Source organism: Xiphias gladius, chromosome 15, assembly GCF_016859285.1.
Source record: "Xiphias gladius isolate SHS-SW01 ecotype Sanya breed wild chromosome 15, ASM1685928v1, whole genome shotgun sequence".
NCBI classification, from domain to species: Eukaryota; Metazoa; Chordata; class Actinopteri; order Istiophoriformes; family Xiphiidae; genus Xiphias; species Xiphias gladius.
The window spans coordinates 30884523-30910742 of record NC_053414.1 but is presented as its reverse complement, the minus strand read 5'-3'; the positions used below and the strand labels follow the sequence as shown (position 1 = coordinate 30910742).

The 26220-nt window shown below is 40.1% G+C and overlaps 2 protein-coding genes across 7 annotated transcripts; one reads left to right on the top strand and one right to left on the bottom strand.

Annotated features, from left to right (window-relative positions):
- Positions 1-529: 529 nt before the first annotated feature.
- On the bottom strand, positions 530-21802 carry patl1 (PAT1 homolog 1, processing body mRNA decay factor). Of its 4 annotated transcripts, none has more exons than XM_040145693.1 (20): positions 21670-21802; positions 18452-18557; positions 16514-16777; positions 15977-16234; positions 15034-15122; positions 14461-14541; positions 12451-12651; positions 12005-12106; positions 11226-11312; positions 9646-9866; positions 9242-9386; positions 6738-6855; positions 6536-6633; positions 5813-5872; positions 5544-5689; positions 5164-5323; positions 2641-2766; positions 1408-1499; positions 1162-1311; positions 530-876 (listed from the first exon to the last, which is right to left on the bottom strand). In XM_040145693.1, exons 1-20 carry the CDS (start codon positions 21682-21684, stop codon positions 855-857), a joined length of 2541 nt encoding a protein of 846 aa, XP_040001627.1. In that variant the 5' UTR covers positions 21685-21802; the 3' UTR covers positions 530-854. The 4 variants fall into 4 exon arrangements, with proteins under 4 accessions (XP_040001627.1, XP_040001629.1, XP_040001628.1 ...); XM_040145695.1 differs by having other exon boundaries at positions 12451-12594; XM_040145694.1 differs by having other exon boundaries at positions 14497-14541.
- LOC120800007 lies at positions 21761-25570 on the top strand. 3 transcript variants are annotated; one of them, XM_040145710.1, is made up of 5 exons: positions 21761-21895; positions 22036-22195; positions 22385-22498; positions 23006-23660; positions 24488-25570. In XM_040145710.1, the coding sequence occupies exons 2-5, from the start codon at positions 22049-22051 to the stop codon at positions 24700-24702; spliced, it is 1131 nt and encodes a 376-aa protein (XP_040001644.1). In that variant the 5' UTR covers positions 21761-21895; positions 22036-22048; the 3' UTR covers positions 24703-25570. The 3 variants fall into 3 exon arrangements, with proteins under 3 accessions (XP_040001644.1, XP_040001642.1, XP_040001643.1); XM_040145708.1 differs by having other exon boundaries at positions 21994-22195; XM_040145709.1 differs by having other exon boundaries at positions 21761-22195.
- Positions 25571-26220: the final 650 nt, after the last annotated feature.

Below are 26220 nucleotides of genomic sequence, written 5' to 3'. Positions count from 1 at the left end.
TAGCCTCTTGAGTTGACAGAGGGAGCAAAATCTCGTAAACTGCCTCAAGTGAGGGTGCTTGAGTCAGTGTCAGTTAGGGCTGAAGACTACAAGTTTGAAAATAAAAAGAAAAAGGGATGTGGACTTAGAAAGATGTGAGTTTACCTGACCTCTGTAGTCTGCTCCTCATCCCTGCTTGAGGCTACACTATCTGCTACTAACATAACCCAAATTTTCCACCAAATATCATCAGTCAAGCTCAGTCATGCTCAGTTTCAACAAGGAAAAACTAAAAAGACATTTTCTTTGGTTCTGCTGCACTGATTTTTATCCTTTTTTTTTTTTTTTTTTACAACTGTCCATCGTGAGTCAGACAGTCTTGTAGGAGTGGAATGCTAAATCCATGGAGTACTCTGAACACTGACATACACATTGTTTAGTTCTAGCAGTGTAAGATTGGACTGAAACATTCAAAATGTCAAGGATGTGTAGAAAGGGTAAGAAAAGAGCCACATTTTTATATAATAGAAATACTTTTAATTTGAAGGTTCATCACTGGCATAATTGTAAACAAGATATTTAAAAATGCAGATTTCATTTTTATCGTCATTCAGACTGTACATGTCTCATGCACTCTATATCACTGTCATTCGCTCGCACGCACACGCGCGCACACACACACACACACACACACACACACACACGAGACTAAACACAAAAAAAAAAAAAAAAACAAGTGACTAGAGATTTTGCTGGATTAAAATTATCCACCATGGATTCACCTCAAGAGCAAACCATTCTCTCCTCTGACACACACACAAAAAGAAAGGTCTGCATCAGTGGGGAGGGGGTTGTGTTGGTGTCTGTAGTAACTTCTACCTGGACAAAGCAGGGATCCTGAGAAAAGCAAAGAAACTATTAGTCTTTATTTTCATACACAGTGATCCTAGTATTAGGCAACAATGAAAGAGCATGTTTATTCAAGCAAAGCCTGATTTACTGTTCTTAGGGGTTTACTCTGACTCTAAATAATCTAAATACGTAACATATTCCAAATACTTCATCAAAAACATTTAAAGGAATAACACTGTGAATGCTTCAGTACAACCAGCTTTTTTTCTTTGAGCTGGCTTGTCCAACCAAAGCAACATGTCCCTTTTTGTGTTTGTTGATGTAACTCACTGTAGCTTGTTCTGTAGCAGCTCCAGCCTCTGCCGATCGACGTAGCGCGAGAAGAGCGAGAGCAGGTTTGGAGGGGTGAAGAGGGGAGAGGAGAGGGATGAGGAGGGAACACTGAGCAACTCCCTTGTTACTGAAAATACCAACTCAGTCCTGGAAAGGAAGAGAGGGCCAGTTTGTGTTAATGGGGATGAAAGGAACAAAGCCATTTTGGGATGAGTGGTTGACACCAACACATTAATAGCTTACCATCGATTGTCATCCATGAGTTCACAGTTGGGGTCAGAGCTTTGCATCCTCTCTCCTTCACTCAGGATCAAATACAGCAGTGTCACACCAAACTAGACAGAAACAGAGGTGTGTGTAATGTGTATGTGTTTGGTGCTTTGTTGGACTTCCAAGTGTAAGGTTGACCTTGTTCTATATTTTTCTCACTGTCAACAGCTCCCATGAAAAGACCCTAGCCAACAATGTGTTAGGCTGTCTCTCTTTAATACTTTGCAACTTCATTTCCCTGTTTGTGACACTCAATACCAAGCCCATTGTTTCCTACTGAAACTGTAAATCTTTAAAAAAAAAAAAAAAAAAAAGCTCACAAATATATAGTTTTGTTTTTAAAAAAGGCTCAGTAATTTCCTAAAAAAGGTGGGCAGCAGGATAAGTTGTATGTGGGACAGACAGTTTTTAAGATAACAATGGAGCTCTATGGCATAGGGGAAAAGATATATCACGCTCTGGATCCAAACAATATTTGTTAAGATGGTTATTTTCACTGTTGGTTTTGGAGTCAATGGAATCAAGGGCTGCAACTGAAGATTATTTTCATTATCGTTTGATCCGTCTACTTTTTTTGAGCAATTGTTTAGTTTATGAAAAAAAAAAAAAAAAAGCCCATCATAACTTCACAGAGCCGAACATAGCGTCTTTGAATGTCTTTTGCCAAAAGTCAAAATATCCAAAAATAGTTATTTTACAATGATATATGACCAAGAAATGCACAAAAACCCCTGGAATTAGAGAATATTTGGCATTGTTTCACCAATTAATCGATTATCAAAATAGGTGCTGATTATTTTTCTGTCGATCAACTAATAGATTAATCAACTAATCATTTCAATTCTATTGGAATTTGTTGTCAACAATGAAAATGTAGAAGATCAATAGCCTTGTCCTTTAAGGTCATGTAATCATCAGTCTTAATTTAAAGTTCAAAGTTTGTGGTGCATGCAGACAAGTACCAGAGATACTTGTGTCAAGTCACTTTGTTGTTTCTAGAGTGGACTGCAGTATTGGTCAGGTATCAGTTCACTCCAACTATTTAAAGCAGTAGACAGTTGGTTTGATCAGTGGACAATATGTTTAAAGTACATTATTAATCAGTCTGACCAGAACATTTTCTCTCTTTCTTCATTGGTCTTAAGTTAATGAGTTACTGTGTGTTTTACATCAGTCAGAAGGGTTTGTGTGTGTGTGTGTGTGCACCTTGTTGTGCAGTACTGTGGCCAGCTGGCCATCCGTGCCTTGAAGCTCCTGAAGCAAGTCTGTGAGGGCGGCGCTTGACAATGATTGGATCACTGCAGAAACCGGGTCCACTAACCAGCACAGCACCTGGAAAGGAGGACACAGGCAGAAGATAGGAGGCAGCTCCTGGTTAACAAAGTGCAGGGACACAGTGCAGATAGCTGTGAAGCTCTGAGCTTTTGAATGTTTATCAAACTGGATCTATTTCATTATGCAGACAAAATCTTAAATACAATAGGAAAATACAGACAAGACAAACATTTGATGTCTCTTATGTCTGTCTGTATTCTATAGTATCAAGTGTCACAGATAAATTCATACGTCTTATTGATGGTGTTCTTATCACATGATGCCAAGACAAGGTTTTCTGCAGCATTTGATGACAAGTGTGGACTAGCTCACCTGAAATAAAGACTAGTTTTGCTAACATTATACCAATTAATACATTTTTGTGAAATAAAACAAACACTTAGGGAAAATAGAGCACAGGCACTTTGCTGCCACAGCTGCATATATTTGTGGAATGTGGCTATTGTTTAGGCTTTTACTGATCACAGGACCAGTAGCATCAGGATCTAGCTGGCTTACCACCTCTGCCAAACACTTTCAATAGAAACCCTGTGATATTTGATATTATTTTATGTTCACAAGTTATGGAGGAGAGAAGCATCAATAATAAATGTGGAATCAAACCAGTTAAAATATCTCCGAAAATAATCAAATAAGTATTACAGTAAAAATCAAACAGCTAAATTTACATCAGTGAATGTGCATGCTGCAAACTACATCACTCTACTCAATCCTTCCATATCAACATGATGATAAGATTCAAGAAGCGGAAAGAGACAAGGACGAAAATCGGACTTCCCTGTTATGAAGTACTTTGTTAGCACGCAGGTCGCACTAACATCAGCGACAAGTCAGCTGTGACTTCCAGTTTTCAGCTGATTTGCCACCCTCTGTTTAGATTTGTGAAATGCCAGTGTCCGTTCGCATATCTGGCACTCTACTTTTTGGGTGTCTTCTTCGCAAATTTGGAAGTTATTCCAGACGCTTGACGTTTTTGACATCGTGCTAGCGCAGTTGTAACTTGTAAGCCTGTCACGTGGTCGCTGATAACTTTAGAAGAGAGCTGTGACAAACAAAACTATCACTAAGAATAAATGTCCTTGTCTGAAAATAATTTATAATAGTAAATTAATTAAAAAAAAAAAATCTTATGGTGCTCCTTTCCTTTTTTCCCCCCAATCTAAACCGCCACAAAACAAAAACACATGAATCTTGCTTAAAATGTTGAAAAGAATCTTTCATCTTTAACTTTATGCCTTTTGGAGATCAGGTATTCATTAACTATTGACAGTAACAGAAATTTTGACCAGGATTGCTCAAACATTTTCATGCCACTGAAGCCAAAATTTTCAAAATCAGTGTTATCAAATTCATTAAAAATTACTGATCAATGCCAAACACTAATCAGTAACTTTACATCAAACTTCACTGAAACCTGTTTAGAAGTTTTTTTTAGATATCCTAACTAAAGAAAATAGAACAGTAAAGTCTTTAAGCACAGGCAGTAATGTTGTCCCTACCTCACAGACAACATTGCATCTATTTTAACAACAGCAGATGCTCCATTCATCTCTAAACCTCTGGTGCCTCTGCTGCCTCATTTGGGTTACAAGCGAGCAGGTGAGTCCTCAGATTTGTTATTGTTATAGACTAATGCAGCGCTCTTTACAAAGTTGGGAAACAGCCTTATCTTTTGCTATATACGATGAACAACCCAAAATATATCCACACGCTGCTTCTCAGATGCTTAGGTGTCCTCTATCCAACCAGCACGGCTTTGCTTGCTAGTGCCCCCCCCCCATTGTTATTTATTGGCTTAGTTTACTGATAGTTCAACAGGGCAGCTATAGGTCATGCTAACAGTGAATTTTAAGAGTGCCCCCTGCTGGACAATATGTAAACTACTTCAAATTGTCTGATGCACCCAGACTGTAAATTTTTTAATTCTAACAGGTAGCTTGTTAGTTTGAATATTTATTCCTAAACACAGTGGATGTGTTGCTAAATATTAGGGAAATGGTTGATATGATTAATATGGAAAGTTTTGCTAACTAGTATCATAAAACTTTGTTTGTCTCAGACCAGAATCTGACTTAGGAGCTGATGTTGCTTCAGTGATTTGTTTGTTCTCTGATGGTGAAGATGTATATCATTCAGATAACTCAGATAGGTTTCTTGTAAAATCAGCTCCTGTGTTTCCCCCCACTGTGGTTTCTGTGGTTGCCATGATTACACAGCTAACCATGAGGACTAATGCTCGCTGTTTCAAAAAACCTTTAGAATGAGGACATTAGGCTGTGGATGCCCAGTGTGCCCCCATAGTCTCTGTTATTTTCCTAAAAGACCTGTGGAATATTCTGTGGTTTCACTTAATCTGGATTTTTATGGAAAAATGTAATGTCTTGAAGTGGTTACCTGGTCCTGCTTGTCCTTCTTGGCAAGGGCAGGAAGATTGCGTGCAATCGCCATGACAATGGCGGTGGCCTGGGGTGAGGGCAGGAAAGGGAGTAGCCTGGATATGAGCCGCTTGCCCTTCCTCACTGACATGATCATCACACACTGCTCATCACTTACTCTTATCAAGAGGAAAAGAGAAAGAATTAGTGTATGTAGCTGGGCATATCTTGGTTGTTTTAATTATGTCTTCTTATTATCCCTCACAGTCTCTCTCACATGCGGTCTTGTACAGAGTTCCACTGTTACACTGCCTGGATAAGAATAAGGACTGCCAAGTGCAGCTCTTGTAGTTCAGGTATATAGTTCATTTAACCTATCCATCCCTCCCTCCAACCTACCTGTCCTCCCACTCCTTCTCCCGCAGAGAGTTGCACAGCTGCACCGTGTTGGTTTTATGCTGCTCCAGCAGAGCCTCCCTGTCCTCTTCTGGTGCCTGGACAAAACGTTTCTCAAAGTCTTGAACCTCCAGCAGCAAACTGTACATCTGCAGGACAGGTTTGGATGGAGGGACAGAGAACAGGGTCACAGAAGTGTATTTAGGATACGGGAGTGTATCCTGCAGTTCGACTGAACATGTACTCTACATGTACAGCCATACTTGTCCTACCTTTTCCACAGTGTAGAGGATCTGTCGTCTCTTATTCCAAACCTGCTTCTCTCTTTTCTCCTAGAGACAGACAGGCAGTCAGGCAAAGTGACCAACGAGACTTCAAAAATAATACAAAGTAGAACTGATTAAGAATGAATAAATTTAGAAATATTCAAGAAAGAGCAGAGCAAAAATACGAACAATATGGCTCAACACTCTACTGTGAATTGCTTTCAAACTGTCAGCACTTCCGTTAGATAATGGTTAGCACCGTAAGGTGGATAGAAAAAGAAAAGCCCTTATTTTTAAGAACATGATATACAACAATATTGACCACTTGTGAGCTAACCCATCACCTGGCAGCTAAGGGGCTTTTCTGTCCATGCGACCAAATCCGGGCAAACAATCAGTTGCATGTGCAGCAGAGGGTTTCCGCAACTTTTTTCTGACTGCCTACGGAAAGTTGCTGTGTAGTTGGTTTAACTCTGCACCTCCTGCAGTGCTTCACAATAACAGCCCCGCAGTGAAAAGAATGGTTTGAGGCAGGTACTGTGAAACAGCTTCAGGGCGTGTTCAGTTGTAAACACTGAGTCCCTCCATTGCTAGTCAATTTTAGCCTATTTGTCTTATAGGGCACAATTACAACTTTAAAAATAATGCTGTTGAAACGGTTTTTTACAAACAGGAAACACTGAGTACATGCCGTCAACAGAAGAGAAAGAATGAAACATGCAAACAGACCTCATCATCTGTGCGAGTTGTCACCACAGCATCAATCATCTTGCGGGGATTGTTGACACTAGAGACCGTCAGCTTACCTAAAGAGCCTGCAAACTGAACTGTTGTAAAAAACACAAATCAACATTCAATTCATTCAAATCATGGGTGTGATCACATGCTATGGAGAGCAGATAATATTATGGCGTCTTCTGTTGTCATTTACCTGGTCTGTAGGTATGTTCAACCTTGGCGACCTGTGGAGTAATGAGTTTGGTGGTGTGTTCCTTTTTGCTGCTGTCTCTCTCTTTTTCCTGACGTTTCTCCATCTTTTCATAGTAATTCTACATGTACACACACACAAACAACTTCAGTAATCCTCAACCAACTCTGAAACAGAGTAAACAACTCTCAGCAAATTATGATTATTTCCATTATTGTTTAAACTCAATGATAACAACGTGAAAATAGCTAAATCTCTTCTTCACCCCCCTTTCCGTTAGCAAACGTCAAAACGGCATCCCAGACAACGTCTTTTAACGAGCGGGACAGACCGTCGGTTGATCAAATTATTATTTTCTCCAGAGGCTGCATTGCCTGTGCTTATCTGCGCCATCAGTTTTGCCCAAACTCCGACCACAAAGCGCTGGACTTTACAGGTAAGTAGCCACCTTTATTTTCCTGGCGGGCGTGCCCTGCTATCGCTAAGCGCCTCCGCCTGTTGCGGTGAATTACTATTTTGTGCTGTATTAGCTTCTGCCTTTGTTCTCATCGACCAGTCTTGTCGAAGTGTTTTCGCCTTTTTACAACGACTGTGTTGGTCATTGCTGGTCGGGGAAGCATAGTATTGTTTTCTTCCCCCCACTCTTTGGCCTCTGACTTAGCACTTGTTAACTGTATTTCCCACAATTACCCCTACTAGGCTAGCTCGTGTGCATGTCTAGCGACACCAGCTGAGTTGGATAGTAGCTGCGTTTTTCTGGCTCTACCGCTACATCGCTAACCTCACAGTGCTACATGCTGGTTTCATTGGATTTTTAGCTGTGTTACTTGCTCTGTTGCTAAATCCCTAGCCTTATCGGTGCTAGGGCGTTACACCTGTTGAGGTGCGTTGCTGTGTCTGTGGGGCTAGGAACAGGCTCGTTCCCCGACCCCCTGTGAGACCATCTTGTTGGTTTATGACAAAAACTTCCCCCTAAGTCAATTATGCTCTCCGTTTGCAACTCCTGTTTGGTACCTCTGGCCAGCCCAGAGGGTGGCCATGACAGATGTCCGTCATGTCTTAGCATCGAAGACCTAAAACAGGTACTGATGGATAATGCTTGCACTAATTTCAGCTAATTCCATTAGCAGAGAGGACCATGAGGTTGGCCAGGTGTGACGGTGGCATTGCTGATCCTGGCTTGCATCCTTCAAGAAAGCCTGCATTAGGCCCCCCTTGAGTACTAAGCGCCGCAGACACACACGGAAAACGGAAGTGTGATGAACCTTTGGCCCTTAAAGTGGAAAAATTGGTATCTGAGTTTGCGCAGACTAAGGCCATTTTTCAAAATTTATTGCTTGGCGATACGTCCGTTGGTGCTGTCACAGCGGCTTCAGAGTCGCCACTCGAGGCTTATGATAAGAGTGATAACCTAGCTACTTTAGCTTCTGTTTCTAGCCAACATGAGGATGCACCATCTACTGCAGCCTCTGGGAATCTCTCTTCTGATAGGGATGAAGGAGAACAGGAAGAACCAGAAAGGGAATCCCCCATCCCATCTATGATAGGTTCTCATTGGTCAGGAGCCAATTCCCTGAAGTATGTGGAGTCTGGTCTTTCCACAGTTAAACAAGCCATTCGACTGGCCATAGAGGCTTGGTCTGGATTCTGCCCCTGTAGAGGCTACTCCCTCTACCCACCAGAGTTCATTGTCTCTCGAAATCTTGATGAGGAGATTCTGTAGAAGACTACTACTGGGTGCCAGGCCCCTTTATCCGGTTGCTTGCGTCATGCAGGCCACACGTGTGATATGCATGGTATATTTTCTGTAATAATGCGCAATGCATATCAAGGCCAACATTTTAAGATCTACACACTCTGAAGGAAGTTTTGGAAAAGCTCAATTTTTGGGGGAGGACAAAGGCCTGAAAGATGTTTACAAATTGAATTCTCTTAATGTGGATGTAACTTAGATGCCGCAGCAACTGTGGCATTTTTGCTTTATAAATGAATTAAACCATTAATTGATTGTCACAATTGTTGTTCACTTGGTGTCTACTTGAAATCTGGTTTAAAAAAAAAAAAAAAAAAAAAAAAAAAAAAGAGGTTGCAAATAGATCCCTACCAATAAGGAAAGTCAATGACACTTCTAAGATATATTCCTACATTTCAAAAGACAGCCTCAATATTGAGGGTTCAATTAGAACCACTGGCAGTCTCTGATACACCAACACCAAAAGACTTTAGTGTGAGAAATGATCACACCATCCACACTAGCAGTTAAGAGGGAAAAAATATATATATATATATTAAGATTTTGTACTGTTATCTACGATGAAAATAATGGTTAGTTGCAGCCCTTATTATTGTACTTAACTCACTGAGATTCTATACATCCCTATCTAAAACTTATTAAGGTCAGTGAAAAACGACACCCAACTAAAACAAGCCATCCATTAAAAAGGGACAGATTTTTTTTAGCCCAATACATGGAGGCACCTAACTCGTAAATAATGTCAAAAACAAACCTGATAGTAGTAGTCGTCCAGGTAAGGGTCAGTACTTTGCAGCTGCATCATCTGGATCTTGGTAACCCACTCCTTCTCTTTCTGAGTCATCAGATTACTGTAGGGGTCCCTACTGCGCCGGTCCCCTCCAGTTCTGCCACGGTCCCTACAGGGAGGTAAAGAGATGAGGATGTAATGGTCTTCTCAGGGGTCTTTTGGGTGGAAAGACTGTCTTGTAACTGAAAGCTGCAATCTCTGAAGTTTCTTTCGTGTGTGATGTTATATGTTTAACCTGCTCAAGGACATGTTTAGAATCATGTTTGCTTTTTGATTAGTGATCCAAGACCACAGTGCTGTGTGACACTCTATTACTCTATTACTGCCTTACGCCTTGCATACTTGCCTTGCCTTACGCACTTCCTTACCCTCCTCGACTCTGCATTCGCTGGGTGAGCATGCGGCGATGCTGAGGGTGGAGGTGGGTGGTATTGTGCCGGATGGGTGGCGCGTGGTTTGGGGGGCCATGAGGGGGCAGTGGGCCCATTCGGTGACTGTGTGGAGGAGGAGGGCCCCCAAAGAATGGCCTGAAACCTCCACCACCTGGTAACAATGCAGGTGCTGGTCCACCACGGGCAAAACCTGCCACCTGGAAAGAGACACATACGAGGACTGAGTTGGAGAGAGAGATTCATGTGATTTAGAGGTGAACTATTCAAGTACTGGGGCTGCTGTGTCAGTAATGACGCTTTTAGCGCAAATTCAAGCAGGAAGACTGTCGTCAGCCATCCTTATCTCCTTATCACACTGGGTGGTAAAGCAGGTCGTCCACTAACTGGAATGGCGGTGGTGCAATTCCCAGCTCCTCCATTCTTCATGTCCAATTGTCCATGGGCAAGATACATACCCCAAATTGCGGTGTGTGTGTGTGTGTGTGAATGCGATGTATGAATGTGTGTGAGAATGGGTGAATGTGGCATATACTGTAAAGCACTTTGTGTGCTCGATAAGACTAGAAATGCACTATGTAAGTTCAGTTCATTTAACATTTAACTCTCCATTATTATCCAATGATTTCCTTGGGTCCCGCGCGTGGGCTTTTCTATCATCCAATGATGATAGGAGAGCCCACGTGCAGAACATATATACCACCTCACCTTTGTTGTCTGTCTCTGCAGTCTATGCCGTTCACAACTTCGCCCCTCCACCACCCCACCCCCACCAGTGTCAAGGCCCTTTCTAAGGCTCTCTCGGAGGATCTGATATTGGCTGCTATTCACTGGGCTCTATCCCTACACACGGGGTCAAGCCAAGGTCTTCATTGAATAAAGTTTTTGCAGTCATGTTAATTTGTGTCTGTTCCTGATTGAGTTACTCTTTCCAGAAGCAGTTTCTTGACCTGCAAAGTTCTCCTTTCATAATGGGATTGTCAGGTTTGCATATTGGTGTAAACCTGCACAAACCCCAGCTTGACAGTTAATAAGAGACCATTTGTACTGGATTTGTTTAAATTTTCTTTGTTTTTCATTTTTGACGGAGGTGAAATGTTTGTCCTGTTTCTAGTCTTTCAGCAAAGCTGGGCTGAAGATGTCTAACACTAACAGCATGTCTGAAAATATAGAAGTGAACCTGATTATCTCATGTGAGTACAGCTAAGACATCAAACAATTGCATTTCACCAAATGTCTGAGTAGTCATTCCGCAAGCATTGAAGTCAAAAAACATAATCCCCCCCCCGTCATTCCCAAAGTCTCTGTTAAATGTTTGTTGCTTTGCCTTTAATTAGATTTTCTTTTGTATTTGTATTTGTATTTGTATGTGTTTTCTTCTGTATTTCATTACTTCTGCAGTACCCACATTTCTCATGAAGACTCATTACAGATTGTGTTATTCTAGGTTCTAACAGGTATTACCTTAACCAAACTTGTCATGCAAAACTAGGACACAGGGAGTTAGCAGCAACTTACCAATCTAAAAAGACTGTGTGCCAGGTGTGTGTGGTACTAACCTGAGAATTGAGCAGTTGGGCCCGTTGAATCTGAGACAAAACTGGACCAACTCCAGGAGGGAATGGACCGCGGCACAGCGGAGAGTTCTGAACATAAACAGTACATAATAAGTCTACTTATAGCTAATAATAACCTGGAATAAAGAACCTGGAAGTTGGTTTGTCTCTCTCATCTTTAGTCCTTATTTAAAAAGGAAAGGTTTAACATCTTGGGAAATCCACTTGTTTGCTTTCTTGGCAAGAGTTAGATGAGAAGATCAATACCCCTCCTGTATGATAAATATGAAGTTACTACCATAAGCCGGCAAATTTAGCTTAGCATGGCTCAATCCAAAGGTAAAAAAAAAAAAAAATTAAAAAAAAAATCCACCTACCAACAACTCTAAAGCTCACTAATTAAAACATCACATCTCACTTGTTTAATCCTTTAAAAACCAAAGTAAAAAAATGGCATTTTACAGGGGGGCAATGTGTCAAAATATTTCCTGGCCAGGACCAGTTCCTAGGCAACCACCAAAGACTCTAGGAAGTGAATTTTCCTGGTCAAGATATAGTGCGGCTTCATAGACCCCCGTGAAACGGCATCTAATATGAAATAGGAAAAATACAACTTGAACGCCATCAAAGGCTTTGACCATGATGTGATTAGCGCAGTTTATCAATACTAATTCGCTGACTACTGTTGTGGCATTAAAGGAAATAAAAAGGAATCCCAGAAAATTTTCATATGCATAAAAAGCTGAATAATAGAGGGGGAGATGGAAGAGAGGGAAACTCACAGCTATATTGAGGAGGGTGTTGGGTGACAGACGCTCAGGGAAAGGAGGTGGGTATCTGTGCTGGATCGGGGCTCTCACATGAACTGCTGTGGGATGGTGGGTCTACACATACAGATACAGATGTGCACACAGAAATAAGAGGACGAGGTTAACAGAGACAATGCTATCTACAATACTACAACAAAACGCAGAAAATTAAGTATTACAAATAATAAGACTGCTAGACATACTATGATAGGGCTAACTGACAACACCAATTACATAATATGTTATTGCATGACTTTAAAAAAGGATATAACTGTTGTAAATAATATTTCTGTGAAGCCCTATGCATCAGATTTAGTGTTCATTCTATCCTTAGAAATAATGAAAAGGAGGGAGTGACAGAGGAAAAATATCAGTAACGAATCAGTGTAGAGCAAATACAACAGTTGTATGCTACTCACCTGATGATTCAGAGCGTGGCTCATTGGCTGTTTTGGAGGGGTCCCTATAGGCACTGCCCTTACCGGAGGGGAGCCAATCACAGGGGAAGAAGACCGTGGAGGTGGGACCCTCTCTGACAAGTCCCGTCCTTCATCATTCCTACCCTGAGGAGGTAATTTAGGAAGGCCCACCTCTTTGATTATAGACATTAGTGGACTATCCTGAAGAGAAAGAAGGTGGTAAATAAAATTTAAGAAAAATACAGATGTATTGTCCAAAATCAAAAGCTTGGTTATGCCCTTTACACAATGAATCTAACGTATAAAATCTAGAGAAATATTTTTTGTGTAAATACAGTAATGGACATTTTATTATCCAAGTGATTGCTCATGGGGGAATGTTGGGTCTCTGTAAATATAACTATAAAGAGTACAGTTTAGATCTGCTCTATATGAAAAGTCCCCTGAGAAACTTCTGTTATGATTTGGTGTGACATAAATAAAACTGAATTGAATTGAAATTGAATTGAACTATTTCATACACAGTGCAAGAGAAAAACTGTAGTAATATTTGACAAACACTTTGTTTCTCATTTGTATTTGGGCCATAAATAAATTCATACAAATTAGCGCCAACAGGATTCTTTTGTCACTTCCAGTCATCCTAGAATTATTGGAACTTTTTTGTTCTGGCTACAAACTCAACTTCAAGAAGAGTGAACTCTTTCTGATGACTAAGGAAGCACTTGAGCTTTAAGTGAAACACTTTGATTATTAAATATCTTGGCTACCCAGTTATTAGTCACTCTTTGTGAACTTGGACCCAACTGGTCTTCAGGCTCCCTTTCTTCAAAGCCCAATTGCAATCAATAATTTTTTTGTTCCATCCATTCTTGATGAGTCATTCCAGTTCTGGCATAAGGGTTTGAAAAGTTTTATTAATAATTGTTCTGCATCCCACTCCCAACTAACAGATAAATTTAGATCCATTTTTGAAAAAAATACACTCAAGTCAGACATTGTGTGCAATGCCTTATATCCCAGATCCCGGAGAAACCCCTTCATAACCCTACAGACACATTTCTGTCATTAGACTCTACCTTAAAAAGTCAGTGTCAGTTCTACATTATTCCATCTCAAACACAAGCTGCTCCACCATGTCAGCTATTAGAAATAATTGGGAACAAGATCTAGAGTAAAATTTTCAGATTACATTTGGAACCTGGCGCTTTACAAGAAACTTTTCCTCTTATATGCAACACTCACCAAGTTCAATGTAGCACATCGTGCTCATATTTCCAAAACAAAATTGGCTAGAATTAACCCTGAGGTGGATCCTATTTGTGACAAATGCACTTCATATGTTCTGGTCATGCCCTTTCCCACTGGATTTTTTTAAACTGCTATCCTAAACCTTTGATGAAATCTTACTATATCCAATTGAACCTAACCCCGACTGCTGTATTTGCCCAAAGCTAAACAAGGTAAGCTAGCCCTCATCTCTTTGCTGGCTCGACAAGCTATTCTATGTAAATGGAGAGATGCTGTCCCTTCCTCCCATGCCCACTGGATTAGGGATTTTATGTTATGTTTGGAACTTGAAAAAAAACTAACCATTATACTCAAAAGTGAAGTATGGGGCTCTTTTCTATCCTTTTTGATAAACCTGAGACTGTAGTCTCCTATGAACTCCTCCTAACTATTATTATTCTGTTACTTTTATTACTGTTTTATATTAATTAATTAATTAATTTCATTTTATTTAAATTTTTTCTGCAATTTCCACTGGCAATTACCCTGCTCATTATCATTTATGGTTTAATTTTTATTGTTTGTGCAGGTTTAAGTTACAGGTACGTTGATTTAGATGGTGGCCATTTCGCAGAAATTTAGCAATGCGAAGACAATTGACTTTTATACAGTACTAATACAGTGAAGCTGTAAATGCCAACATAAAACGTAATAAAAACGTAACGTATAGACACAGATGCCCAGTGTTGTAGAAGAAACTGAAGAGCAAGTGTCCCTCACCTCCATGTGTGTGACCAGTCCAGGGGTGACACTTACCGGCCCAAAACCCATACTGTTCTCCCAGATATTGTGAGAGTTCATCTAAGAGTGAAATTGAGAGATAATGAGAGAATTTCAATTCAAACAAAAAAAGATTTTACACAAGTTTAAATAATTGTTACTGCAGTGATCTGGATGTTCAGCACAGCAGTTATATAAAATATATTTCACTGCATGAAGTTAAATACAGGAAATATTTCAATCTTAATTCTACTTCTTGATTTTTTACTTTTTACCTTCAATAAAACACTAATACAAAGTGGAGTTCCAGATTGTAGAAAACACTGCCAACTTCTGTCTTTTAGCATTATTTTACAGTTCTATACAAAATTTCCACATCAGGAATGGTGATGTGACCTTATGAAAAGTGCACCACAACACTTGGTATAACAACAAGCTTCTCCTTCCACTTGGCCCATTGCTTGATATGACATGAATTAATGTAGGGTTTGCATTTTTACCAACTATTTTGTGGGCTTTCAAAAATACTGGTACACAGAATAGTACACAGAGATAGTGAGTTAAAAAACTAACCTGGCCAATAGGAGCAGATCCTCTGCGCAGCAAGTGCTGCTGCTGTTGGTAGCTGAGCATTGATGATGGAGGAGGGCCAGTATGAAGGCCTGGAGTAGTGCAGGGAACATCAGAACATACCAAATTTCAGTAAAACTGGGCCAATACGTAAACCACACTGTCACAGAGTAGCTTTGTGTGGCTGAAGATAAATCGGTGTTTTTCTTTTCCCTCATAACATCAGCTGTTATATGCAGAAAAACGACTTTGTGCGTCACAAAGTAAAAACACTCGATAGGAATTTAACACCAACAACCACACAGTGACAAAACAGATGATATAATCTTAGCTAAACAATAACACCACCATTGTTCAGACTGAACAAAATGCCCGGTGAATTGTTGGATTCACTATGTGAATGTAATTTCTGAATGGGTAACAAATTAAAATAAAAATCTGAATAAACAAGTGGTGAAAAACCATGAATACAGATGCTCCCATACAGAGCACCATTATCAAAACACCAAATGAGGGGATAGCGTTTCAATACATGCTGTTCATCCCTGCAGTAGTTTTGTGAGTTTCAGAGACTATGACAAGTAGCACTGAAGCTGTTCTGGAGGCTTGTGGTATAGTATTACCTTACTTAGATGCTTTATATTGGTTTTAACTTAAATTTGTCAGCAATCTGCAATACTTGGTGATTACTACTACAATTCAGCCTACTTTCACATCCTTTATTGATTTAAGACTGACAAAGTTGCCAGACAGGAAATGAAAAAAGCTGATGACTTGTTTGACTTGCACCATTATTTTTGCAAAAATTGAATTATAATGATTATTTGTTACTAGAAAGTAGATAAAAGCTTCCTACTTGAAAAATACAGTTAAGGACAGTTTTCACATCATTATTAGTTAAGTGAGAAGAAAGGGCTGGTAATGGAAGAATTGCACTCATTCTCACCTGAAGTGGAGGGCCCAGGAGGCAGCTGGTGCTGGGGGTGACGGGGATGCTGGTGTGGTTGAGTTGGTATGGAGGAGTGCTGGGGCAGGACTCTGGGACGATCCAGCCCCTGCAGAGCGGCCAGGCTGGATCCTGAAGAGCTTATGGATGGACAGGGCCTCTCAGTCGCTCCGACTCCAGCGATGGCTGGGTCAGCCTCAAGGATGAGTCTGGCAAGGGACTCAGCCAAGCCACCTTCCCTCCCTCGATCCTCTACATCTGAAATGACAGTTTTAGTTTGAATTTTCCAACGGGTATATTATTGCTCTCCATATTACTGCAAAAAAAACTCTAGGAAAATTCTGTGGCCAGCAACTCCGTCAGTTATCCAATCAATTTGTCCTGCTGCCAACTTTGATTTTAATCTCTTCAAACTTTAATAAAGTAACAAGATGCCAAAAGCTGAAAATGTCCAGAAGAGTAAGGAATACTGCAATCTCAAAGAGAAATGAGTAGGATTCCTGAGTAGAGTCAGTCTCCTCTAGTTACATCACTGACCTGGTGGGGGCAGTCCGGAGGAAGACGAGGAGAAGTTAAGTGAAGGGAGGGAAGATGGGAGGGGGAGATGGCCTGCAGAGGTAGGGAGATGGGTGGAGGATGAGTCCTCAGCTCCTCTTAAATGAGATTCTTTTCCCACCCCCATTCCTCCTCCTCGTCCTCCTCCTCGTCCTCGTCCTCCTCCTCCCCCTCCTCCAAGCCCATCCCGCTCATCCCGCTCATCGAGCTCAGCGAGGCGTTTATGTTCCTCCTGCCAGTCATCATCTGGAAGAGGAGAGGAGCCAGAAAGAGTGGTTGGTTGTTCTATGACAAAGTCATCTGTGCTGCAATCTTGGGTATATTTTAGAGACAGATTAGTTTTTTTTTTTAGTGAATGAATTTGACAAACTGTCTCAAAGACAATTTCACAATCGCAAAGGCCTTGTAGTGTGTTCATGAGGGTGACCAAAGACAATGTAAATAACCTACCAACGTGAAACCATCATCATCATCAAAGTGGCCTTTTGGAGATGACTCATTTAAATACGCCGTTTTACTGAAACAAATTTATTTCAAATCAACAGAATCAAAAAAAGGTACCAACAAGACTAGGTCAAAACCTGCAATATGGCTGGACCACCCTTTACCTGTTTGCTTCTCTCTTACTCTCTTTGCTCACATTTACAGTATTTTAATACAGCCAAATTACCAATAAAGCTGCTCTCATTTAGACATTTTTCTGTTTCTGTTGTCAGACAATGGAACAAATTATATATTAGTGACAGAAATGCGGCCCTTTAAGACTACATTTTAACCTGTAGTCACTTCCAAATCACAGCTAAAATTCAGATTTTATAACCACAACGTCATCTGACAAAATCACCATACACATAAGTTAAAGACAATGGCAATGCTATGAGTTCATCTATAATTACTTGTAAAATGATCACTCAGAGAGAAAGTTAGAAGCTGATTCACATCTGTGCTGCTGCCATTCAACTGAAATAGATCAGAGAGAAGTGCGCCTGCGGAGGGACTGCTGGACCTTGCTCTCGCAGGGCAATACTGGCAACTCTCTTCTAAGGAAAGGAGCTAAGGTTCGTCCAAAAAGTTGCTAGATTAGTCGCAAGGTGCTTTGCTTTCTTTTTTCTTTGGAAAAACAGTTGCTTAAGGAGTCTGAAAAGTCGGTAAATCTGGCGACAAAGGCGCCAAGTTGGCAACACTGCCTGTAAACGCCCCCCCCGATGGCATATTATCTCAGAAACTGTTTGCGCCAATAAATTTTGAAAGTGCAACTTCAAAATGGGGAAACTCCAACACTCGGCCGGCCGACCAATGGGCAACTTAAAGGGCTGGCCAAAAATATTGACTTTTGTCACAAAATAATTATTGGGCAAATTAAAAAAAAACTAGAAGTGCAGAAACTAGGTTAGGTCTTTCAGAGACAAGGAAAAACAATTTTTATCTCAATACTTAGGCAAAAATCCCTGCTGCTACAGTTACTGTCATCTCAGCTATAAGTGACATTATGTATAGTATTCACTTACTCTATTTTGTGCTTTAGTATTAGTTACAGATTTCCTGCATTTTCTAAAATACCTAATGACATCCTCCTCAAAACAACTGAAGATCTAGCATTGATATGCGAGTTATGATTGTTGGTCCCAGTGACACTTCAAGGTTGTCTAGCTTAAGAAAAACAAAAAAACAAATACCCTACTAAAATCTCAACATGTTATATAGCTGCACAACAATCTTGTCTATTGACTTTGATCAAAAATTTTAGAGACTGGAAAAAAAGAATCTCCCTTAGGTATATTTTCAATAGACCACCTTCTTCAAACTACACTCTATCAAAAGTGTGTGATTACATATCAGCATTGGAGCAGTAATTGTACATGACCTAAATACAATAATATAATGTAAACAAATTTCAAATATAAATTATGTATAACGCACCGATGGCCCCAGCTCCAAAGGTGTCGTCGTTGAACTGATCAATTTCATCTTCCTCTTCTATCAATCCCTCGTCTTCTTCCTCCAGCGTACAGTCTTCATCCAGGGACTGCAAAGACAGCGGGGAAGATAGATGGACGGACAAAGAATGGGGTGAGGTGAAGGTGGGAGGGAGGCAGGACATGGAGATGTGGTCAAAGAGTGCATATAAGAAAGTGATGGAGGTCAGAGACAGGGAAGAAAGAAAAGAGATCAAAGCATAAATGGAGAAAGAGAAGGAACAGGAGGGGAAAGGGGAATAATGACATGGAACAACTGAAAAAAATGTTAAACTACTACTGGAACAGACATGTTTTCCATGTATAGAAGGGTTGGGACTCTGAAAATTAGCGAAGTTTTGGCGCAGCTTCACTTCCATTTTGACTTGACGTAACACTCAAAGTGTGACTAAGCGTCACAAAAGAATAGATTCTGTGAAGTAAATCACAGTAAATGACACATTTTTAAATTATAGGTTTTTCTTCTACAGAAATATTAGTAATACTAAACTGGCTCTTAGTAGAGCGGAGACCTTTGCCAAAGTAAAAAACGCCGTATCTTGCAATGTTAAGGAAGGGATAAAAAAATTCCTGGATCCGCCTCTTTAATTGTATCTGCACCAAACTGTAAGGGGTTCCCTGATGGGGTAGGGGCTTCCCTGGCCCATGCCCCATCTCTCCACCAAGTTTGGTACTGTTTGCATAATCCTGATAACAAATAAACAAACAAACAAACAGATACGAGTGAAAACATAACCTCCTTGGCAGAGGTAATAAAGGTTTTGTAACTGCAAAAGTGAATAAATAAAGGTTTTTTAAAATATTATATTTTCAATTCTTCTTCATGTTACTAAAATTTTATCAACTAATAGGATTTTTTTCTCATCTACTGACAGGCAGTAACATACAGTGCACTCAAACATTTTGTTATGTTGCAGCCTTACGCTAAAATCGTTTAAATTAATTTTTCCCCCTCATTAAGCTACATTCAATACCCTATAATGACAAAGTGAAAACAGAATATTAGAAATTTTTTGCAAATTTATTAAAACAAATAAACGGAAATATCACATTGACATAGGTATTCAATTACAGTTGAAATTTAGCTCAGGTTCCTCCCATTTCTCTTGATCATCTTTGAAATTTTTCGACACTTCAATGAGTCCACCTCTGGTAAATTCAATTGATTGGAAATGAATTACAGAGGCACACACCTGTCTACATAAAGGTCTCACAGCTGACAATGCACATCAGAGCAAAACCAAGCCATGAGATCAAAGAAACTGCCTGCAGAGCTCAGAGACAGGATTGTGTCAAGACACAGATCTGGGGAACGCTACAAAAAATTTCTGCTGCATTGAAGGTTCCCAAGAATAAATTGGCCTCAATGATTCTTCAATGGAAGAAGAGTGGAACAATTAGGACTCTTCATAGAGCTGGCAACCTGACCAAACTGAGCAATCAGGGGCAAAGGGCCTGAATAAGAGAGATGACCAACAAGATGATGGTCACTCTGGCTGAGGTCCAGCGATCTTTTGTTGAGATGTGAGAAAATTCCAGAGGGACAACCGTCACTGCCTCTCCTTGGTGAAATACACATGGAAGCCCACTTGGAAATTGCAAAAAAGCACCTAAAGGACTCTCAGACTGTGAGAAACAAGATTCTCTGGTCTGATGAAACCAAGATTTAACTGTTTGGCATAAATTCTAAGTGTCATGTCTGGAAGAAAACAGGCACTGCTCATCATCTGCCCAATACCATCCCAACAGTGAAGCATGGTGGCGGCAGCATCATGCTGTGGGGGTGTTTTTCAGTGGCAGGGACTGGCGAGCGGTCAGGGTTGAGGGAAAGCAGAACAGTGCAAAGTAAAGAGATCTCCTTAATGGAAACCTGGTCCAGAGTGCTCAGGACCTCTGATTGGGCCCAAGGTTCACCTTTTTTGGATTTAACCATTATGACCAACTGTCAGGAGAGTTTGTAAATGCAGCCTCTCTCCTGTCTGTCATTATTTCCTGCTACCAAATAGTGCACTGGTAATCAGGTTCACCAAGGCATTATAATTTAACAACTTTTTATATTAGTAAGTCTGGAGATTTATGGCATGTTATATAGAGAGTCAGTTTATTAAGAAACTGATGGGTTATCACATTATACCATAGACGCTTAACACATCTAAACTCTAAATGAATGTGGGCTCCCAGTTGACCATTCCTCTACTAAGATTTATGGACCTTTTTGACAACACTTGTAAAATTGACCATCAATATGCTGCTGCTAATGCCACATGGGCCATTGTAATGAGTGTGATGATTTAATTTTAGAAACAATGGGTCACGGTGAGTTTATGAGGTGTTTAATTGTTAGTGTTATAATTGGGTGCCAAAAATCTTAGTAGCATGATAAGATTTCCAGCAGCATGAAGCTGATTCTCTTCGGTAGTCAAAGTTTGCTAAATCTGTTTTAGACGGTAAAGATTGAGCTGAGAATCCAGTTTGACTTAAACACTAGTCTTGCTCCTCTAGTATATTATAAGTTTACAACTTTAGCAGTGACTCTGAAAATACTTCAACACAATAGCCAGTTATCCTAACATACTGGTTGGCTAAGTCAGCAGTGATCGTTCATGGCTTCTAAAATAGTAAAATGGTACAGATGAATAGCAGATTAACTCGAGACATAAACATTTAGGAAATGTTACGTGTACCAGTTAGTAGCTTAAACATCCAACTTTAAGTAATGAGTAAATACAACCCACGACTTCTTCTCCGTGACCCTCTGGCACCCTGCAGATAGCAAGCAAACCCGTTAGCCAAAATGCTAATGCTGACGTTACATCACGCAGGACCCACGCCGATGGAAAACTGCTGCCCTGAATCTAACACATCCTCTGAACAGAGCGTTTACCTATCACACACTAGCCTTTCATAACAGAGTATTTTTATTAAACAACGTACTCGTTGTCACCAGGTTAAGAAAGCGTTCACCTTCCCTCCGGCTTATGTCACCAAGCAAGCGGGCTGCTTCACAGGCCGCCAACCGCATTGAATTTGGCAGCCGCATAAACAATAGACAACATTCACCATATAAATCAAACGCAGTCTGGAATTACTACCAGCTCTCTATTGAGTGTATGACGCGAAATCCGGAGTAAGGAACGTGAGATTTTAGGGTACAATACTCACCTGAAATCGAAACATCTATCTTTAGGCTTTCGGGAAAAGAAGTGCATCAGGATCGAGGCTGCGCGCTAATGACGCAGCAGGGACGTCCACTTGAACGTGCGTCAAGGAACGACGTGACCGAGCACGCATTTTGGTACAAAGGGACATCTTGTATGTAATGTACTGTGCGCTTCTTTGCAATGTTGAAAATATAGCAGGCACAGACAGTAGCAGCGGAAGCTGGAAGGTAGGATTTATCTATTCATCTCGCATATTTGTTTGAGTTTGCAGTGATTATACTTGTTTGCATATCTGCTAGAATTAACAAAGTATTTTGCACGTAAGTGTGTATGTGTGCAAGTGTTTGGGTGTTTGGGTGTTTTTCAGCCCTAGCCCCAACATGGTTCAGTGGCAGCTCTGCACTCTGGATGAACTGAAGTATTCAAGGTTTGGCCGTCCTTTCCCACGACACGGCCTTCAGCTCCTGTTTTGGTTTGCCAACCACTGTGTGACCTGTGAACTTATTAACTTTGTGGTCATCATGAAGGTAAGATTAGACTAGATCACAAATGGCAACGGTTTGCCATGATAATGCATGTAGTTGTATTTGATGAGTGATGTCGCTGCAGAAATAGAGTTTCCAATTAAATTATGTGTAAATTTTATTTAAATTCTTATGTGTATAAGAAAGAAGTACAGCTAATATGCAACTTGACCATATGCAACGATACCCCAGCTGGTGTCAGACTGTCAACCAGAGAGAGGCTTCTATGGCTTCCACGTGTTTGGCAATATTGAGGAACTTCTGCCAGTACTGAAGAGGCGAGGGAGGTGCAAAATAAAGACACAGGTTTGTGATGGGGTTTTTTTGTTTACTTCCTCCTTTCTTTTATTAAAGGAGCACTTCAACAATTTTACATATGAGGGTCATTTTACTCCGCCGTAGGAATACCACTCAGTCTGTGAAAACAGGTGTATGTCTTCTGTGGCTCTGGCGGAGCATACTATTTCGCTGCATTATGGGAAGTGTCAGATCAAGTGCTTTTTGGAGTTTGACTTACACTAGCAAATAAGATTCGGGTTATCTAAGCAACGATTTTGACAGTTCTTTTTAAAATCTGCCTATTAAAAGTCCCCCAACCTGGAAGTTCAATACTAAATAGTTAGAGTGACCCTTTTAAATGCATCTTTTTTTAATCTAAATGCTCTTCTATGTACTCCCTAATGTTATTTTCATCCATCCATTCATATTCTACCTGACAGTCTGCAAGCATACCTTTTTATCCTCTACCATCTCATTCACTTACAGTTGTTATAGTCTCTCCCTTTCTCTATTTCTATCTCCCCCTCTCTCCAGGTTGTGTACTTTGAAGTTGGCAACTTGAACACAGAAACTTACCCAGCATCTGCAAACCTCCCAATGTACGTGAGGGAAAATTATGGGTTGGATGGTAACCGTGTTATTTACAATATAGACCGCATCGTTATCAGTTACCAGGTGAGAACCAGGATGGTGGAGACAGTGTATGTCACTGAGCATGATGGAGCCTCCTTTGGGAGCTTCAGTCCTGACAGGACTTATGAAATCAGCTCTGAACTGATCCGAGCCCTGCAGAGCCCACAACTAGATCTCACCGCCTTTCTCTCCCAGATGGGCTATTATGATGATATACAAGTGGTTCAAGATATAGAAGAGATACGATACAGAGAACCTTCAAATTGTGTCAGTATGTTCAACATACAGGAGACCTACAATGGATCCACAGCAAGAACAGAAAATGATAACTTGCGATTCTTCTCAGAAGCCTCCATCCAGCAAATAAATATCAACAGAGTGCCCCTCAGCTATGACCAGCAAGTTCATTACACTGTCAATGTAACCCCTTACAACAGTGGACTTGTGGCTAACACCAGTGAAGTGCAACATAAATACAGGAGACCTAAAGCCAACAAGAGGCAAAGAGCTTTGAGGCAAAGTTATTGGCTGTCTGAGTGGGAGCTGCCTTATAAAGGTAAAGGTGCAGTCAGTGTTTGATCCTGTGTGTCTCATAGTTCTTTGCATTTCTACAGTGGGGTTATTTACATGTGAAAAAGGTCTCTGTAAATTTTTTAATCGCAAAAAGTGGACATCAAAGTGTAAAACTGGCTAGCTAAATTGATTAAGGGCTTTTCATACATCTGACCATGAGATCATCTGCTGCCTCAATACAGTGGTTATTAAATGAGTGTTATTTGGGGTGTGCACAGCATTGAAAAATATATATGGCTTAACAAAGTATTTTTCTAGAAAAAATGCCCGGTTTTCTGTGGACAGATCATGTTGTCACAGCTTCTACCTAATGCTGAAGCAATAGTCCCTGTGGACACTGTTTACATTGTGTTTTATGGATTATTCTGTTACTGTGGCATTACTGTAGGTCTGGAAAGGAAGATTGATGCTGAAATTTTTTAATGTAACTTTTCAATGCTGTGAGAACCACAAGCAAAATTCCATCCACGTCCATCCTGTTGGGGTGGAAGACGTTTTCTCAAAAGCCACAAACAGAAAACACCAAATTTATGCATACTTTATCTACGTAGACTAGTAACCACAAGTGATGAGTGACAAAATGTGATTTTGTAATTAGGGATGAACTTTTAATTTTAATGCTAAGGAGTTGAACAAACTATACATCATATGATCATTTTGACTTACATGCACTCCACTGCCACCTTAACATGAAACTTAAATCAGCACTGGTGTGTCATATAAAAGAGAATCCAGTTTATTTAATGCAGAAAGTAATGATATGTCAGATCTTAATGCCCTTTGTGACCCTTTGTGCATTTGTGTTTTTAGGTTTTAATGAAGAAGCCAAAAAAAGGAAGGGAGGTGGTGGTGTCAGCTTTGTCAAGACTCTCCTCTGTGCTGGAGCACTCTGCTTGGCAGCCAAATGTTTCAGCTGGCTAAGGAGCTGGTGGAACTTAGACTTGAATGAAAACATCCTCAAGGCGATACCATGGAGACCTCCAAGTGATCAACATCCACATATCATGCTGGATTATGTGTACTAGAATGTTACGGACAAGACTTTCGTAATATCATATATTGCATTTCTGATATTCTTTACAATTTCATACTAGGATACATGCCAAAAGGAATGAAATGAAATGAATGAAATATACATCAGAGATGAACTGTCAAAATAGAATATCCTATAGTAGACTTTTCATACTATGTCCCACACTGGGGAAAAAAAAAAATTCAATTTCAATTAATGTTAAAGTAACAATCTTGCAAAGATTTTAAGCGTAATCTTGAGAACATAAAAAAGTCAACCACGACTTTTGGCAATATTTGATTTTTCCACGAATGTGATGATGAACCTCACTTGTCAGACGTTATTTAATCAATTAGATTAGCCACAAGTAGACGTTCTCATCTTGATATTTTATCTTTGAAATTTACCATATCACAATATACTGTATAGCAACACAAGAATTACAAATGAAAATTTTTCAAGTCTACTTGGCAGCTAAAGCCTCACATTAACTTCCAATAAACTCAATCATATATTTTTATCACAGACCAAAGACTTTGAATTTGTCTTTCATCACTTACATTGGAAGTGCATTAGAAAGGGCTCTTTGAATGGTAAGTATGAACAGGAGGAATGATTTCAACAAGCAAAACCAGTTTCAATGTTCATATGGGCACCTGACTTTAACCACTGAACACAGACCTCCATTCAGCCTCCTAAATTTGGTGTAGGCTATAGATATGCAATATATTTTGTAACATTTTTGAGACATTATCTTTATGATATAGCCTGTTAACATGGCCCAAGTAACTGCGCAGTCACAGTTTAAGTTTACTGATCTATTATGTCCGCCATCTGGCCTCATCTTACAACCTATGCTGCACATCCCCCTCTTCCTCCTAGTGTGGCTTTCTTTGTCTTTCTCTGTATAGTGTATTATAGTAGGCATTTTTTTAAAACAAAAAATACCATCATATTAAACCAGCCTATTCCCAATAAGTTCTGTAAAGTGAACCATGGGTTGCCAGAGAAGAGGAACCTTATTTATCTGGAGCTACTCTCAGCCTCAATTATGAGACACTAATATTGTTGCTGCCACCACATTGGACCATTGCTTTGACTGTTGTTGGTGGAAGTCCACTGGGTTGCTTTATAGAACAAAACAGAAGATGCTGCTGCTTTAGAGCTAGGTCTTACAGAGTTTCTGGCAACAGCAGATGGCAGCATTGATAAACTGGTAGAGAAGTCACTCTCAACATGTTTGTCCTTTTCATGTAGGGTCAGAGGTTACATGATGGAGTTAGTCTGTGAAAACTGATATAAAAAATAACACATTGCCTACTATGGGTCATAATAATTCAGAGCTAAAAGTTCATAAAGAGTGTGAAAGCGGTTATCAGTTGTTTATTAAAATGGTCCCACTTCCTAATAAGGTTTATATGGTATGACTGTATTAAATAGTTGATTTAAAAATTCTTTATAGATCAGGTATTAGTTTTTTAGATGTGAAAAGTCACTTTATCCTTTTCTATTTGGTGTTAATGCAGTTTAA